General features: G+C 52.0%; 4 protein-coding genes across 4 annotated transcripts; 1 reads left to right on the top strand and 3 right to left on the bottom strand.

Moving 5' to 3' along the window:
• Nucleotides 1–51: 51 nt before the first annotated feature.
• On the bottom strand, nucleotides 52–3270 carry SMAC4_12094 (uncharacterized protein). The gene is made up of 2 exons (XM_066091053.1): nucleotides 2464–3270; nucleotides 52–2403 (listed from the first exon to the last, which is right to left on the bottom strand). The coding sequence occupies exons 1-2, from the start codon at nucleotides 2761–2763 to the stop codon at nucleotides 397–399; spliced, it is 2307 nt and encodes a 768-aa protein (XP_065946544.1). The 5' UTR covers nucleotides 2764–3270; the 3' UTR covers nucleotides 52–396.
• A 994-nt stretch (nucleotides 3271–4264) lies between these two features.
• On the top strand, nucleotides 4265–5740 carry SMAC4_00865 (uncharacterized protein). The gene is made up of 2 exons (XM_003349924.2): nucleotides 4265–4509; nucleotides 4591–5740. Exons 1-2 carry the CDS (start codon nucleotides 4389–4391, stop codon nucleotides 5343–5345), a joined length of 876 nt encoding a protein of 291 aa, XP_003349972.1. The 5' UTR covers nucleotides 4265–4388; the 3' UTR covers nucleotides 5346–5740.
• A 99-nt stretch (nucleotides 5741–5839) lies between these two features.
• On the bottom strand, nucleotides 5840–11489 carry SMAC4_00863 (uncharacterized protein). The gene is made up of 6 exons (XM_066089507.1): nucleotides 10050–11489; nucleotides 9965–9995; nucleotides 8533–9810; nucleotides 6628–8472; nucleotides 6429–6562; nucleotides 5840–6361 (listed from the first exon to the last, which is right to left on the bottom strand). Exons 1-6 carry the CDS (start codon nucleotides 10113–10115, stop codon nucleotides 6218–6220), a joined length of 3498 nt encoding a protein of 1165 aa, XP_065946543.1. The 5' UTR covers nucleotides 10116–11489; the 3' UTR covers nucleotides 5840–6217.
• Nucleotides 11490–13528: 2039 nt separating this feature from the next.
• Nucleotides 13529–16231, bottom strand: SMAC4_00862 (uncharacterized protein). The gene is made up of 2 exons (XM_003349922.2): nucleotides 14453–16231; nucleotides 13529–14395 (listed from the first exon to the last, which is right to left on the bottom strand). Exons 1-2 carry the CDS (start codon nucleotides 16149–16151, stop codon nucleotides 14277–14279), a joined length of 1818 nt encoding a protein of 605 aa, XP_003349970.2. The 5' UTR covers nucleotides 16152–16231; the 3' UTR covers nucleotides 13529–14276.
• Nucleotides 16232–16402: the final 171 nt, after the last annotated feature.

Below are 16402 nucleotides of genomic sequence, written 5' to 3'. Positions count from 1 at the left end.
AAGCTTGCCTCGTCGACTTTCTGGGAATTTCCTACCGTCGCATGTTCTGCAGTGATTTACCGCCTGCCAATCGCGACTAAGTGGGGCGATAATGGTTACCTCTTTAACTGTGCTCCACCAGAGCGTTCAGGGTCGCAGCTTGCAGAGCCGGGATTCGACCAATCAACCCCACACGATCTCGTCATTGGTCAGGGGTACCTGCATTTATCTACACTTACAGTACTTCCGCATTTACATGACATTAAGTACACTCGGCGTACAGCTTCATGGATAAAACGGCAGTAAGTGTCTTTCATGCAACTGTTCATCCGAGCTCATCGAACAGTACATGGTGCCGCAGCAATGTCTCTTGAAGACTCCGGATTCCCGTTTAAAGGGCATCCAAAAATCGGATATTTATGGACCATCTCGGTTTCTGTTCTCCAATCGTTCCTTTAATGTGCTGACCGGTCCGTTGACCCCATCTTCCGCGGCATCATCTGCCACAAGACTCTGTACACCCAATGACCGGAGCCGCTTTGATAGAAGACTCTCTGCCGACCCAGGCCGCCCGTTTTTAACGTGACCAAAAGGATTGCCGCCATATCCCACATCTCCCCTGTTGAGCTTGTCGTATCTACCCAGCAGCGCTGGGGGTCCCGTCAGTTCAAGTCCGGTCATAGCATCACCGCCAGCTGTTATGGCTGTTGGCCGGGGGAGACGGAGACAAGTGTTGAGATATCCCATGTCTTGACTTGGCTGGCACATGTGGGATTGATTCTCATGTTGACTACCGGCAGCCAAACTCGGAGCATTCTGTGATGGTTTTGGAGCAACGAAGTTATTTGTTGGAGTTGACGACAGGTGACATGTTCGCAACGCTTTGTATGGCATGTACCGCGGCTCTGGGTACGTGACTTCATTGCGAAGTTTTTCGGTGCCATCCGGGACGCGGTTGGCGAATACAACTCTGATGTCCTTGTACAAATAAAAACGGCCACTCGACGGGCTGCAGATGTGAAGATGGATCAAGTATCGAAGAATAGGAGGGCCGTCCGGCACCGTACTCTTAATACCGTCAATGATGGGCCCAGCAGAGTAGCTCCGCTGGCGGATGAACGTTTTCGTGCCCGCTTCCATGCCTGTCAGATCATATGGAACCAGGAAGAGTTTGACGGCTGTTTTGTTCTGATTTTTGATAATAATCTGGAGTTGTCCCTTCTCTGGAATGCGATAAGAGCCTCCAGGAGGCGCTTTCGGAGACCGGGAGGTTTTCTTATTCTTTTCGAGTCTCTGGCTATCGCCCCCTGAAACCTCGCCCCCAATATTGTGAGTTAATCGGTCATCATCTGGCGACGTTCGTCCGGCGAACCTTGATTGTTGCTTCCGTTTGGACCGCTGCAACTCCTCTGGATTTGGCAATCCGTTCTCCAGGTCGATTTGGCCCACATAGGGGCTCGGTCCATCCTCCCCTTTATTCCTGCCATGAACAGTGCTAGAATAACGATAGAACACAGCTGAAAATGGCAGAGTGACATGAGATGGGCAACGCAAGTTCGGTTTGCACTTTCCAAGGCCTAGGACCCCAATTTGCGCCATGAACTCCAAGGGCTTGGAAGGCGTCGTCGACATTCGCCCCCTGAGAATACTCTCTTCATAAGATCCGACCATTGATGCATGCTGTAGGGGGGAGCCTTCGGAGCTGTGAGACAGACGCCTTGACCGAAATATGGAAAGCGTTTGAGGAGAAGAACTTGGTATCGAGAGGCCTGATAGTGACGCTAACGAACGACGAGGTTGATGTGCTTGGTAGGGAAGCGCACGCTCTCTGTGTGGTGGCGTATGCCTTAGCATTCCTCCATGACCGAGAGAAGAGCCATGAGCCCAGTTTATTGTATGTCTTCGCATATTTGGGGATACGGAGCTGATCCCGTCCGAAGATGTCTCCAACTCAATATCCTCCCGGCTTTCTGTATGCACCAGAGGACTGGTGGGGTGCTTATAAGCAAAACTTGTGGAGAGAGATGAAGAAAGCGAGGAAGAGGGTGAACCAAATGCCTCTTTTCTATAACCCATTGCTTGCCGTGAAAAGGGCAACGACGTAGGATCTCTGGAGGTCCATGAGTCTTCGAAATGCCTGAAATCATGGGATTCCCGTAAATGGGTAGCGTCTCGTCTCTCTCGAGCATCGGCATTTTGATCGTCTGGTGTAAAATCTCCGCTGTGAAGGGCAGAGCGTGGGCGTTCGATACCAAGTCCCGACTCGAGCTGTCCTGCAGCGTTTACATCCGATAGACCCTGTTTGCCATCTCGTTTCTCATGGGCAATCGCAGGCGGGGGCAGCAAGCATGCTCCGTTTAAGCTCGATGTTTGGGGTATCTGTTGGGATGGCTGTACTTCGTCTTCATAAAGCCGGGACTCAGGCTGCAAGCATGTCAGTAGAAAAGCAAGGCAAAGCAGCCGGACCTAGATGTGTAAACGTACATGGCAACCAGGCACCCAGATCGGGCTTTCTTTCATCTTCAAGCGATGAATGAGCTCGGCTCGATCATAGATCAAGGCACCAGTGAGCTTCCTCTCAGGAGTGGTTGGGCTATATGGGTTGTCGACGGGCCCCTCGCAAAATTCGGTCCTGATGCTCTCCGCAGAGACACGACGAGACAAGGACTTGGCGGAGGCCGTCGTTTGATGGGACTGTATAAGATGAGTGGGCTCCGACATCTCCGCATGAGTGATGTGAGCCAGGCGGCCCTGATCCGACATGTCTTGGGAAAAGGGCTTCATGAAGTGATCCTATGGATTCAAGAAAAAGCCAAATTGCGGTGTAGGACGTCTGTGCTCTTATAAAGAAACCAACTTCCGCGTCGATTCAAGAGTTGAAGCAACACGGATCTCAGGCATGTCTTTATCGAAAGACTTTACATGTTTTCAACCGTCAAAGAACTATGTTGGTCTGCTGGGCCGGAAAATCGGGAGGGTGGAGGAGGTTCGTAAATCCAAGACCTATCGGGGAGATAGGAGGATCAGTCCGGGCATGCACAAGACCTGGACCGTGTGGTGATTAAGTCGCAGTGGCGGAGAAGCAGAGCACGAATATCATCATAGTCGGAAGGTCGTGGAAGCTGGATGGGTCCGGAATTCGAGTCAAGCACCATAGCACTTTGCTGGAGTGGTGAAGGCTGCTATTCGGTATGAATTGACCACATCGATTTGTTCGGACGATATGCCTGAGTTTCCAAAGAAAAGGCAGATCGGACAAGGACCTACCATACAGGTCTAGACTTTTGACGCCGAGAACAAAGACTTGCGCGGCGCCTATGTATGGCATGTATGATTGACGGATTGCGGAAATTAGGCAAAGATCTCTTTTGGGATTTGAAGAGTTTTAAATCCTGAAAGCACTGAAGTGACGCTTCTCAGTTTGCTGCAACCGGCTCATGCAGGAAAGATGGGACGGAAGGGACCAGTAGCAGCTTTATGAGATGGCAGTGCAGTGATGGGGCAGTAATGCAGACGGCCGGGTATCGGGCTAAAGTACAGCACAGTTATGCGCAAATCTGTGCGCAATGGTCCCTTGCTAACGGTGGCTGCCTCGCAAAAACCACGGCACTGCACTGCAGGACCCGGACATCGATCTGTCGGATATCCAGTCGGGCGGACCTGGAGATCAATACCGAACCTTTGCGGTTGAGGCCGGGCTATGTACATAGAGGTATGCGTCCAAATGAATCCGATCATATTACCTGTCCAGTCCCGACAGAATGAATGGGTTTCGACTCGTCCAGGCAATATCGAAGAGTAGATTGATCAAGGGATTCGAGAAGTCAGGATAGGAGGTCGGGACCCAAGAAGCAGAAGATGTGGTTAACATGCGGAGTGGATACTACTTCTGGTGGTACTTACCCGTAAAGGTTCCCGGCGATCTTTCGTTCTATGTACTTAGTGTAAACAATGAATGGGAGCCCAAAGTTTCCATTACGTATCAATAGTCAAGGAATATGATACGTTCACTTCAGCTTCCTGTATCGCGGGTATAAAGTTTCAGCAAGTTCAACATCAGGGTCTCGGTGAGTTACGGTACCAACCGGAGCGTAGAGGTGTTGTAGGTTCCTGGACTTTTGAAAATGATGCAACTGCACCCGGCGTCATTTGGATGTTGGTCCATGCATGAGCCCCACACCAGATCTTCTGCCAGTTTCTACCGCCTGTAGCGATAACGAACAAGGGGAGCTTATCAGTAGATTTCTCTCGTTCGAGCTAGGAGAAAAAAACAGAAGCTTCCAACAACCTAACACCCAAGACCATCATCAATCGCCCACCACATTGTCCACCGCAAAACCACCCCTACCAGGATACCTTCGCCCTTAAATTCTTCGATTACCAACAGAAAAACCCTGACATCCCACAATATGGCGCCCAAAAGAGCCCGCGACGAGGACCCGACAACCGGCGCCCCCGACAAGAAGAAGGCCAAGCACGGCTTCCGCGTTGGCCCAGCAAACCTTCCAGATGGAGCGTGGAAGCGCAAAGGTTAGCCACCATCATGTCTATTTGTGGTCATTTACCTTACAGCCGTTTACATACTGACCTGAAATCTTTCCTTTCCACCAGCCGACAAGATCAAGAAGGAGCTCATCACCAAGTCCAAAGTCAAGAAGGAATACGCCAAACTGAAAGCCAAGAAAGAAGCCGAAGCCGCAGCTGCTCCCGGTGTTCCCGTCGGACCTGTTCTAGACATCCACAACGCCGAAGGTGACAACGACAACAACAACAACAACAACGCCCATACAATCACCGACAAGAACGACAACATACAGGGAGAAGATGTAGACGCTCCCGCGCCCATCCACCCTTCGCGGCAAATGCTCCTCGAAAAGGGCGCCGCCGTCAAAGCAGCTAGAGCCGCCGAACAAGAACAACGAACAACAACAACCAACGAAGAGGTACAGCAGGATGGGAGCAACGGAGAAGAACAACAACAACAACAACAACAACAACAACAACAACAACAGAAGGAGGAACAACCAACAACGACCACAAAGCCAGCTGCCGACGACGACGGGGTCTACGTTCCCCCACCCATGGACCCCAACATGCACCCCTCGCGCCTACCCAAACGCCACCGCAAACCGAACTACTACGAGAAGGAGCTGGCGCTGGCCGAGAAGAAGAAGAAACAGGCCGAGGAAAGGGCGGCCGAGATTGCGCGGCGCGAGGAGGAGAAGCGCCAGCGGATTGCCGAGAGGGAGAAATATCGCAGGCAGATGGCCAAGGCGAGGCAGCCCGGAGCGAGGGATGGGAAGATGAAGTTGGGGAGACAGGGGAATTTGTTGTTGGATAAGGTTAAGAGGATTGTTGGACAGTGAAAAAGTGCACCGAAAACAGCACGGTTGGGTCATAGAGGTTGGCTTGTTGGACCTTGACCGATGCCTCACAGGGAGGGGTTGTTCGAAAGCGAGTTGGAGAGGAGGGGTTGAACGGGACATAATGATGTTTGTCTGTTGGTCTGTTGGGAGTGAGTTTATGCCCCCGCTCATGTTTGCGTGGATGTTGGTGGGATTTTTTGACAAAAAAGTTGCGTCTGTGTGAAAGAAATGATACCCGGCTGGAGAAAGGGAGGGAGGAAAGGGAGTGTGTTCGCAACGTCATTGAGGAGAGAGCCAATCAAAAAGCTCAAGTTACAGTTTCGAGAATGAACGACGTTTTCATCACATTTGCTTGATGTGCCTAGGAGGACAGCCCGTCACAGCCAATTTGGAGGTGAATAACTTAGTCCATTCTTCATATTGACTCATCTCAGGCTGGTTCCCATCCAACTGTAGAGAACCAAGCTGAACCTTTCATTTTCACAAATACATTAAGACCACTAGAATACACCCATCACCTTCTTTACAGAGTCATAATACTATTCTTCATTTTCTTTTAGGCCAAAGCATTCAGATCACCAAAGACGCAACAAAGGCCAAATTTGGACTGGAAGAATACGAGCGAAGTGGCCCCTACGAGCCCTCCGCGAGAAGAGAAGAACAACAACGCCAATCGAGTCCGTCGCTTCCGCATCTTCCTTGCTTTCACAAGCGCACCGCCTAGCCGCCGTCGCTCCGGCACTCTTGAGAGAAAGGCAAAATATATCATCAGTATATACAAACCATGTATAAGTCATTTGGTGGTTAAGAATAGGCTTTCCCGTCCTTCCGTCTTCATTCCCACGCCGCGCCCACGCGCCCGCTCCAACTCCCTATTCCTCGAAAATGAGGGCACTGTTCTCGATCAGGAACTGAACGGCATTATTCTTGGCGTGCATGTCCGTCATTTCTTTTTCGAGACTGTGATCTCTCATAATGGTAGGCGCAAACACTACAGCCAAGTTTTTGGGTGACATCTAACAGGAGCGAGTTAGCCGAATGTTCTGAGTGCAGGGAAGGAAACCGACGGAACGGCAGACTTACCAGGTTCTCGCGTTCTCTGCTCGCTACTCGAGCAAGATGGAACATGAGGAACTCGAGACAGTCACGATGCTTTGGTGGAAGCATGTTGACTGTTTTCTTCAAGTGAGCGCATTTCTCTTCTACGTCTTGAATATCTGTGGAGCGCCGGGTTAGCATCTGTGGACACCCGTCAGTCATACAGAGCAGAGGATGGACTTACTGTTCGAGTCTAGGACCCTTTCATACACCTCAAACGTCAGCAAGGGGTTCGGCAGCTTGCGGAAATACTGCTTGAGAACGCTGGTCACAGCAGTGATATCGATCTCCGGGTCGGAAATGTCGAAATCTTGCTGCTTCTCGAAGCCCTCCTGAATCATCTTGATCTGAGAGTTGCCTCCAGTTTTCCTGTAGATTCCTTCAACATCCATACCACGAAGCTCAACCTCCTCGATGCAGCGGGTGACTACGCTTGGTATTTGACGGCGTTCATGCTCAGTCCGCTCAACCAGGTCGGAACCGAAGAGAGTAGTAGGGGCCTCCGCAACCGCAGGAGTAGAGATATTGGTTAACGACATCGACTTTTGCTGCGCATTTGGCTTCTTGCCTCCAAAGAAACCAAATCCTCCACCACCACCACCACCTCCACCTTGCCGCGAGTTGTCAACAAGCACAGGCTTGATGGTATTGGCTGGTGGAGGATTAACAGTGACAGGAGCCTCGACCTGGGCAACTGTCATGGCGTAAGGAAGGCCAATGTTGTCTCCGTTCAGGGGGCCCTGCTGCTGTTGCTGCTGTTGCTGTTGCCTCTGGGTTCCTTCCTGTCCTTGGAAGGCGCCCGCCGCACCACGGATACCCTTCGAGATATTGTGCGCCACCTTGCTGGAGCCCTTCTTCCAGTTGAACTTCTTGACCTGGCCCTTGCGGATGTTCACCACGGTAGGGCCTTCCACAAGCTGATCTTCCATATCAGGACCAACCATGGTCGTAGCTGTCTGCAAGCTCGAGGAGTCCATGTTGAGTGAGGCACCCTTGGCATGGCCGTAAATACCCAAACCATTGGGTGACTTGAGCTCGCCGTTGTTAATCTGCTGCTTGAATCTCTCCTGGATCTGGTGAGTGAGATCATTGTTCATATCAGCCAGCTGAGCGTTCTTGGAAGAGAGCTGCTCAAACTCGAGCAGAGCGCGATCACGGTCGGCAATGGCCTGGTTCTTCTCCTCTACCAAGTCATCTCTCTCAGCGATGAGCTGCTCGATCGCAGAAGTCATGTTGTGCTTGAGACGCTCCAGCTTTTGGACAAACTCCTTAATTGCCGATTCCTCCAGCTCGCGGGCGTCAAACGACTCATTAGTCTTCTTTGCGCGCTCAACATACCCGGCCAGTACCTCAAGCTGCCTAATCATGATCTCAGTCTGAGTGTCAAGCACCGAAACTGTCTTCCTCTTCTCGATCAACTTCTTGTTGAGGCTCTTCAGATCCTTCTCCGTGTTGAACTGTCGCTCCAGCTCTGCCACCCGTTGCTCGGAGGTTCTGAGTTGCCGCTTCAAATAGGCTGGATCATCCTGGGTCGTACTAGCTAGAGACAACGGACTTGTGATATCGTTGATATTACCGGTTGAGTAATCCTCAACGATCGGGGTTCTCGGCCAACGGGGCGAAGTAGTTCCTCGGGTGGTCTCGCTCACGCTCCTACTGTGAGAAATCCTGCCAGGAGTAGCGCCTATTTCGCCGCTGCTGTTCCGTCCATGTCGTACTGCGTTCGAGACCCGGCGCAGAATCGACGACGAGCCCTCATCTGTTCCGAGTATCCTGGCCATATCCTCATCCATGCTGAACTCTACCCCAGAGCTCCACCTAGGCAGCTTGGGGGATGGCTTCAGCTCCTGGTTTTCACCACCTGTTGCAGTCTGGTTCTTAGGGGTCTGCTGAGTGGGAGGCAAAGGTGGTGCTCTGGGCTGCATATACGTGTTACTGAGCTTCTGCTCAGGCGGCGGAGGACGCAGCGGGAGAGCAGGGCCATCGTTAGTGTTCGACCCTGGAACTGGTAGAGGTTTGCCATCGGCTACTTGCAAGACGTCAGTAAACACTCCTCATACATTTACACGGGATTGAGACGGGGACGTACAGTTTCTGGATACGAAAGGCGGAACCTCTTTCCGCGGAATGGATCGCCCAACGTTCGAGACTTCTGAGCGCGAGGTCACAGATTCACTCGACGGCCGTATTTCATCGCTCACGGCATCCCTGGGACGTGAATCCTGGGAGGATCTAGGGGTCATGACCCTGTCGGGACTCATGGTTGAAGGTGGCTCAGGACTGTCCTTGATGCGTTGCGTTGTTCCATTCTCGATATTGTTGCTCGCTTGAGACTCACTCCGGGTACTCACAAGCCTCTTGCTTTTGGGAACGTTCTGCAGCTTGAAGTCTTCGGTGTTAGGCTGCTGATTGTAGGCTTCGGCCAGGATGCTAGCGATATGGGCCGGCTTTGTATTCATATCGGCCGCTCTAGAGAGCTTCCGGGGTGGGGGTCGCTCCTGTTGGGGACTCTCATAGTCGGACGACGCTTGCCTCTCTTGCGCCATCTGCGCCATCAATGCGATGTGCGGTGTTGGAGTGTTTGATTCCTTCTTCTCCGGCTGGACGGCGTTTGACCTGGTGGAGCCAAAGTAATCTTTGTTCTTCCGGCTCGAGTCCGAAAACGTATCGGCCATAGACTGAGGCGTCATTGACGGCGCGGGACTCTGGTCAAGCGCGACAGGTATAAAGAAGTCCTCAGTATCACCCCCGTTGAGATCGGCAGACAACATGGTTGAGTTGCGGTTGTGTCTATAGTTTGGCGCTGGCGGGGCCAGCACCGTTTCCTTGTTCTCCGCCGATCTTTCAGGGGAGCGGTCAGGCCTCGAACTGCTGCGCGACGACGAGTCCTGCCGTCCGTAAGCATTTCGAGGTCGTGGTGATAGTTCGGTAGGTGTATCCGAGTCCGCCGCAAGCTTTTCAGGCGCGAAACCTGTACTGGATGGGGGCACAGCGTTTGGCGGTAGCGCAGGAAGAGATTTGTCGGTGTCTCGAGCTTTTGCTTGAGCCGCTGCTTTTGCTTTCTTTCGTCTTCGTGCCATTAGACTCTCGTGACAATTCATACAGAATATCCCATGGGCGGTCCTGGCATAGCGCAGGTTCTCGATCTTTCTCTTGCAATTCCTACAGCGGAAGCATGTTGCGCAAAAGGCCTGGTCTCCGGTCAGGATGGCCAAGTCCTCAATCTTATTACCGCAAGCACTGCAGCTGTAGGTGCAATTGTTGCAGATCAACGAGCCATCTCCAAGCAGAAGGAGGTTCGCATCCGAGTCAAGGAGCGTGTTGCATGTGTTACAACGGAAGCAATCGAGATGCCATCGGTTTCCAGCTGCGATACAGTCAGTCAGTAAAGTAGATCATAAGCACCCAACGCATTCGCCTCTGAAAGCTCCAGCTGTCGTAGGTGCCGCCGGACGTGATGAAGGGTTGGTATCCCCAGCGAACCCATTTAAGCTACAGGTATAGATGTATATGCAACATACCAAGTTCGAATGCTTTGCCTTCTTCCAAAATCTACCACAGGAGGGTCAGCAATGATCAAGCAGTAGCTCTGAGTGGGAAGCTTACTTCTCCGCATCCCTTGCATGGGAACACATCGTCAGCATCCATGGGGGCATCTAGATAGTCATCCATGATGGCGGTATTGACCCTTTCCGTGCTGAGACTCCAAGTTCACCACCACCCTTTTCAGGTATAGGACAATCGCGAGAATCAAATGGCGTAAGGGCGAAGGTCGAGGGAACGGGAATCCGTTAGAAATAGCACATGGAGAGTATTCCAGGGCGCAACCGCGTGAAGCAGATTTTGGTCCCCAACGGTGAATAAAAGGGGCACGCAGGAGCGGTAATGAATCGTCCGTCACTGTCGGGCCGGCGTGGTAATGAACCTCGGTCGATCGTTTGCGTCTTGATGATGCGTCTATAAGAGCAAGGGAATCAGATTGCCTTTGCGTATATCTGATTACCTATTCTACCCGGGGCGGAGTCCAGCGCCAGGCGGGATAGGGGGGATGTGCGATGGAACGGGAGGTATGCGTCTAGCAAATGCGTTCGTCGTTTGTCGTTCGTCTTCGGCGCGGCAGCTGGCGTGAGCTGTGACAGTATGCTTGGATGGCCTTGACTCGGACTCTTCTTGTGGGGGAGGTTGAGGTTGGGGTTGAGGTTGAGGTCAAAGTCGGGGTCGGGAAAGCGGTCGCGGTGGGCGTCGCTGATGCCGAAAGTTAACGGGGAGGTAGATAGCCAGATTGGTGGAAGGCGACGGAAGGGAAACCGTCCTCTACGGAGCCCCGAGAGGCAACGAGGTAAGCAGGGGTTGGGCAGAGCAGACGTAAATATCGTGATGTTCCGATGCTCACGGGCCAGTGAAAAAATGAGGCAGAGAAACTGAAAGCAGATAACAACAATGGCAAGGCTCGACTCGCCAGGCCAAGTATGTGTGGTCTTGATGGCCTGGAGCTTTGTCGACCTTGAAGAATGGAAAGTGGGAGACGGAGACTGGACGATCGGGACGCCTTAGAACGCGCACGGCGGGCCCCCTGGACTGGAACCTCTGTCTGGCACAACAAGTGCTGGGTGGACTGTGCTTCCGAGTTCCATGCGATCTCACTGGACACATCGGTTTGGCGGTCGCACCTCCTCCAACAGCACCAGCACTCCCAGCACTGGACAGCACAAATTTGCGTGGTGTCGGGTATGGCCTGTGCCTGCCACTCAGGGCATTCCGTTCCTGGGGCTTTCCCAAGGGCCCCTTCCTTCATCAAAAGAGACGACCCCGTCATTGCTGCGTACCCCACTCAATCCACCTCCCTCAGGCGGTGGGTGGGTCAGACTCAAGGGGTGCTCAGGGTGCTGCCGGGGAGACAGGAGGGTCCAGCAGGGGGTTGAGCAGGGGAAACGAAGGTCTGGGTGGAGACTAGCCAATAGGCAGCCGTCTTTTTCACGTGTAGATGGTCTCGAAAAATATCGAAATGAATTCCTTACCTCAACCACGGACATTGATGACAGACACTTCCTCAAACAGCAAAAGAGACAACCCACAGGGTAATATCACTGCTTCTACACATAAGCGGGTGGCAGTCAACATGTCAGGTCAGAACGCTGTGCTGCGTCAGCTTAACTGTTTGCTTTGCCAGTCAGCTCCATGGGTCTATATCTAGTCAATGTCTAGACCTAGCCGTCATCTACTCCCCCATATACCTGGCCTGTTACACAAATTGCTAACAATGCTTCACCCTTAATATTTCCTTGTCTTGCCCTTTCTTTCATTTCTCCTTGTCCCAGAAACTGCCCCAGTAGTCAAACAAGGAGACTTGACGACATCCAGATACCTTCGACTACATAGCCCTGCAATATTCCCCAGATATACAAGCCCTGGCAAGCATGCTTGGCGAAACGACAACTCGCCGTTTGTGAGGACCCCTTTACAAGCATTATCTTGTCTGAAAGATGCAGCATCCAGGGGAAAGGAAGCCAATCAAGGGAGAGTGAACTCTGATGCAACTCAGAAAAATGATGAAAATCCAGGATGACCAACTGAAGAAAGCTTGCGACTTTGTGACCCCTCCCGAATCCCACCTCAACACTCGAGTGAGAACTCATGGTGAAAGCAAAAATGGCCCGTGCCGTATAATTCTGGGGCGTTGAGGTTCAACAACCATGAGAATTCGGGTTTGGCCCAGAATTATGCAGTAGTCCACCAAACATCATCCCTTCCTCACGCAGGAATTGAAGCTGCAGTTTACCGACAAGGATGATGAGGCATCTCAAAAGTTCACCACAGTTCGCCGCTTGGCCACTGCCGCGGTCGCGTATCCATGTGTGATTGTGATAGATATCAGGCGCGTTTGCCGCACAACATGTGACGAGGGCTCGACGACGACCTAGGGATACCGTGACCATAGATAGAGCTTTACTGTTGCTTTCAGTTTCCTTCCTCTGAAAGTCCGGCTCACCAGTGACCACCGTCACCTCTGATCTGAGATCCGAAGTATTTGTACATTCCAACTCACCGCGTCAACTTTTCCGAATTCCTACGACGGAGATACTGAAACACTCTTTATTTACAGCTGAATGACACTCGCTGAACTACTGAGGTGGGCATCATATTCTACAGTACCTTCTTCGTTCCCATCCCAATGCCAGTTCCCATACATACAGTCATACAACAGTCCATCCCCTAAAACCCACAATAAATTCGCAAGGTTTCCCTTCTCTCACCACCCATCAACACAACAAACAAGGATTTCCAGGTTGTGTGTGTTTCATATGTGTGAGGGTTTCGGCACAAAAGCTACATTGTACATAATGTGTGCTTTGGAGTACAAGCAACTTGATTGAGCACTTGAGTTACCACACACACCCACCCATGGCGACGATCCACCACTCCTCCTCCGAGCAGTTCTCTACCGTTCTACTTGTCCATTACTGTGGTATACTGCGAGAGGCTACACATAAAGCTGTTCATAACTTCCTATCCGGCCGGTTGGTGGTGACACGGGCCATTGGTACTGACTGGCATTGACATTCGAACGGCATTGGTCCCTTGATTGTCTCTTCCCGTCCCGTCTGTATCTGCGTAGTGTAGAGGAGGAGGGGGACCCTGAAAAATTCCGCGCCTTGCTCCACGGCAATTGGATGGTTTCTTCTTTTTTTGGGCAAAAGGGAGGAAGGCGGCCTAGCTGGGTTTCCCCCTTAAAACTTGCGGGGTAATTGTTTCATTGACTGCTTTGTGAAGCCTTGTTAGTCCTTTCTTTCTCTCGGTTATTGCTTTGAAATTTATCATGGGGATTGTTGAAGGAGTGTTACTACCGAGGTACTAGACTTCGACAACTGCAGTGACCCGTGAGTTTTGACAGGATAATCATGGGAAATGAGCATTGTCTCATTTGTAGTCAGTCTATCCGAGCATGGAGGAGTCGACTGTCCAGCGGTATTGGCCATACGGGCTTGACTCAGCTCAGCGTTCTTTGCGTACGTAGGGTGAATATACTACCATATCACAGTGATGCCCGTGCATGTTGTTCGATGTTCATCTTCCCGACTGTTCAGCACTCACTGCAAAGGAAGCAATGATCATATAGTCGCCGTGTGGAGATGGACACAAGGTAATACAATCCAAAATCCAGTTTCAATTCCTGCCTAACACCGTTTTCCATTCCACCTCGGGGTATCGTTGAGATATGCACCGCCCTGCCTATGCCCACATGTCCACATATCTTCATCACATTCATGCTTTTGTTTTTCCTTTTATATTTCTCCTCACCCCCTGTTGACCAGCTCCCTCGACGTTGCGGTCCCATCCCCTTCCCGATTTTTTGTTGAAAAATCAAACTCACCCAAAATAATGCCAGTTAACCGACAGCCCAATCCCGCCAAAGGTCGACATCGCAGAACGCCGGTTGTATATAATGCTGTGCTTTAACCTCTTTCCTTCTCCTCTCCCATGTGTGTTGAAAGTTTCCCCGGTACCCTTTCCGTTCTCTGTATATGTGCTTGGTATGCAAATGCTGCCTTGTTGGTTCGGCAAAACTTGGAATCATCAATCGTTGTCGTTGCTCTGTCCTGTTGTATCCCGCAAAACCCGGCAGCAGAGTACGTTATGCTTGTTGTCTGAAAACGCGCTTTTTGTTGAAAAACGCTCAAATATTACGTTTAGGTAACGGGGAGTGGAATGCCTACCAGTAGGCTCCCATGCATTGTTGAAAAAGAAAATGTTGAAATAATATGTCGTGTGTGGAGGAAAAGTTGAAAGGAGAGAGGATGAATGTCTCCTTTATTGAGGCACTGTTGAAGCCTCTTAAACGCCGTTGGTGGCACCGTTCGTCTGCGCGGGCGTGTAAACCTTCTCGAGATCAGAGACAGACAGGTCACCCAGGATATCGAAGATGGTGCGTGGCTGGTGGAAATCATTGTTCACTGGCATCCAGAGTTAGTACGTACTTGAGCAAGCAACCGAATCTTTTCCCAACTTACCGATGTTGACCAGATACCACTTGTTCATGACCTCCTCAATCAGGAGGCGACTGGGGGTATCAGCATCGTAGCAGCGGGCCCACTCAATACCCAATTGGAAGGCCTCGTCCTTCCACGCAAGGAAGCTGATGCTCTCAACGATGGTGGGCTGCACGATCTCCTTGCCTGGGAAAACACCCCATGTAACCGCGTTGGGTCCCTCAGATGGCGCGTTTGTGTGGAGGTTACCAGACTTGGTTACGGCATAATAAGTGATGTCGGGATGGTTCTCGATGCGGCGCTTGATCTCGGGGAAAAGTTCGGGAGAGACCAAAAGTTCCAGGTAAGCCTTCTGATAGACATAACCATTCGCGGGACCCCAACCATGGACGGGGTGTGTCGACTTGACGCCATTGACGGCCGGCTGGGAGTTAATGGTGATCAAACCACGGTTGTTGAGAGAAATGAGGTCATCCTTGATCAGGTCAGCCTCGCTCGAAATAGGGGCCTCGCTCCATGGCAGGTACTCGAGCTCCTGGTTAAGATAGCGCACGAAAAGGTTGGCGATGTCCTTGACAGTTTGAGGCTCGCCCCACTTCTTGCGGTTTAGCTCATTAGAACCCGTCAAGCCAATACCATAGGCATCCAGCTCACCGAAGGCAGGAGATCTCGAATCACCCCAGCGGCCGTTGGGGAATTCATCCCAGTCTTGGGTACGGGTGATGTACGACTTGTTGCGGTTGCGCCAGAAAATGGGTCGCACATCTTCGTCCCTTCTGCCGGAACCCAGAGACTGCTTCCAGGGAAGAGCGCGCTTGAGCGGCCGGTTGGGCGAAGGCAACCAGTCAAGCTCCTCGAGAACCATGCGCGTGGCCTGGGCAAGGTTCATGGTGTAGAAGTGCAAGTGGTGGATACCTGCGGCGACAATCTTGCGGCACATTTCGGCAACGAGAGTCTTGCCAATCTCACGGACAGCCACATCATCGTTCTTGACGGACTCGAGCTTGGCCATCCATTCCTCGGGGATCTTGCAGTTCATGTGGTTCGCGCGGCGAAGGAAACTGGCGTAAGTGGCGATGGGCATAATGCCAGGAAGAATAGGAACTGTGATGCCCCTCTCCCTGACCCTCTTGACCCAGCGCAGGAAATTGTCAACGTCATAGAACATCTGAGTGACGATGAAAGACGCGCCCATATCGACCTTCTCCTTCAGGTGGTCGAGCAGAGACTCTTCGTCCTTGTTGTCGTCGCATCCCTCGGGATAGCCGGCAACACCAATGTCGAAGTGGTCGCCGTACAGCTTGCGGATGTGAGCGACCAAGTCCCGGGCATACTGGAAACCACCCTCAGCAGCCTCCCACTTCTCCTTCTCACGGGGAGGATCACCACGTAAAGCCAAGATGTTGGTACAGCCGGCCTTGTAGGCTCTTTGCAAAGCGTTGTTCACCTTCTCCTCGCCCATGTCGGTGCAGGTAAGATGCATACACGTCTCGAGGCCAAGGTACGCCTGAGCCTGGGCGACCATCTCGCAAGTAAGTTCGGCAATGCGACCGCCGGCACCCCATGTGATGTCGATGAACTTGGGACCGAAGTTGTACATGCGATCCATGCGATCGTAGAGGTTCTGGACACCCTGGGCCGTCTTGGGTGGGAAGTACTCGAAGGAGAAGGACGGGGCCTTCGTCCTCTCGGCATCGGCAACCATGTCCCGGATATGCATTTTGGCCGGGTGCGTTGAGTGCGACTGCGGTGAGCGCGTATTATGGGGCTTGCTGTGTTATATAAGTGATAGTAGGTATTCTGGAACGTTTTCAGTTAGTATTATTCTCTGGGGACAAGAATCTTAAAAGTGTGACAAAGAACTGGTGGCTCGGTCGCGGTCGCGGCCATGGTCGGTGGGTCAACCAGCTGACCAAGCTCACGGGGAGGCGAGGGCTTTGGACTGTGGCACCTAGAAAAGGACCGGTGGGA

The sequence above is a fragment of the Sordaria macrospora genome, chromosome 3, assembly GCF_033870435.1.
Source record: "Sordaria macrospora chromosome 3, complete sequence".
NCBI lineage: Eukaryota > Fungi > Ascomycota > Sordariomycetes > Sordariales > Sordariaceae > Sordaria > Sordaria macrospora.
This window is presented reverse-complemented; position numbering and strand designations above follow the sequence as displayed.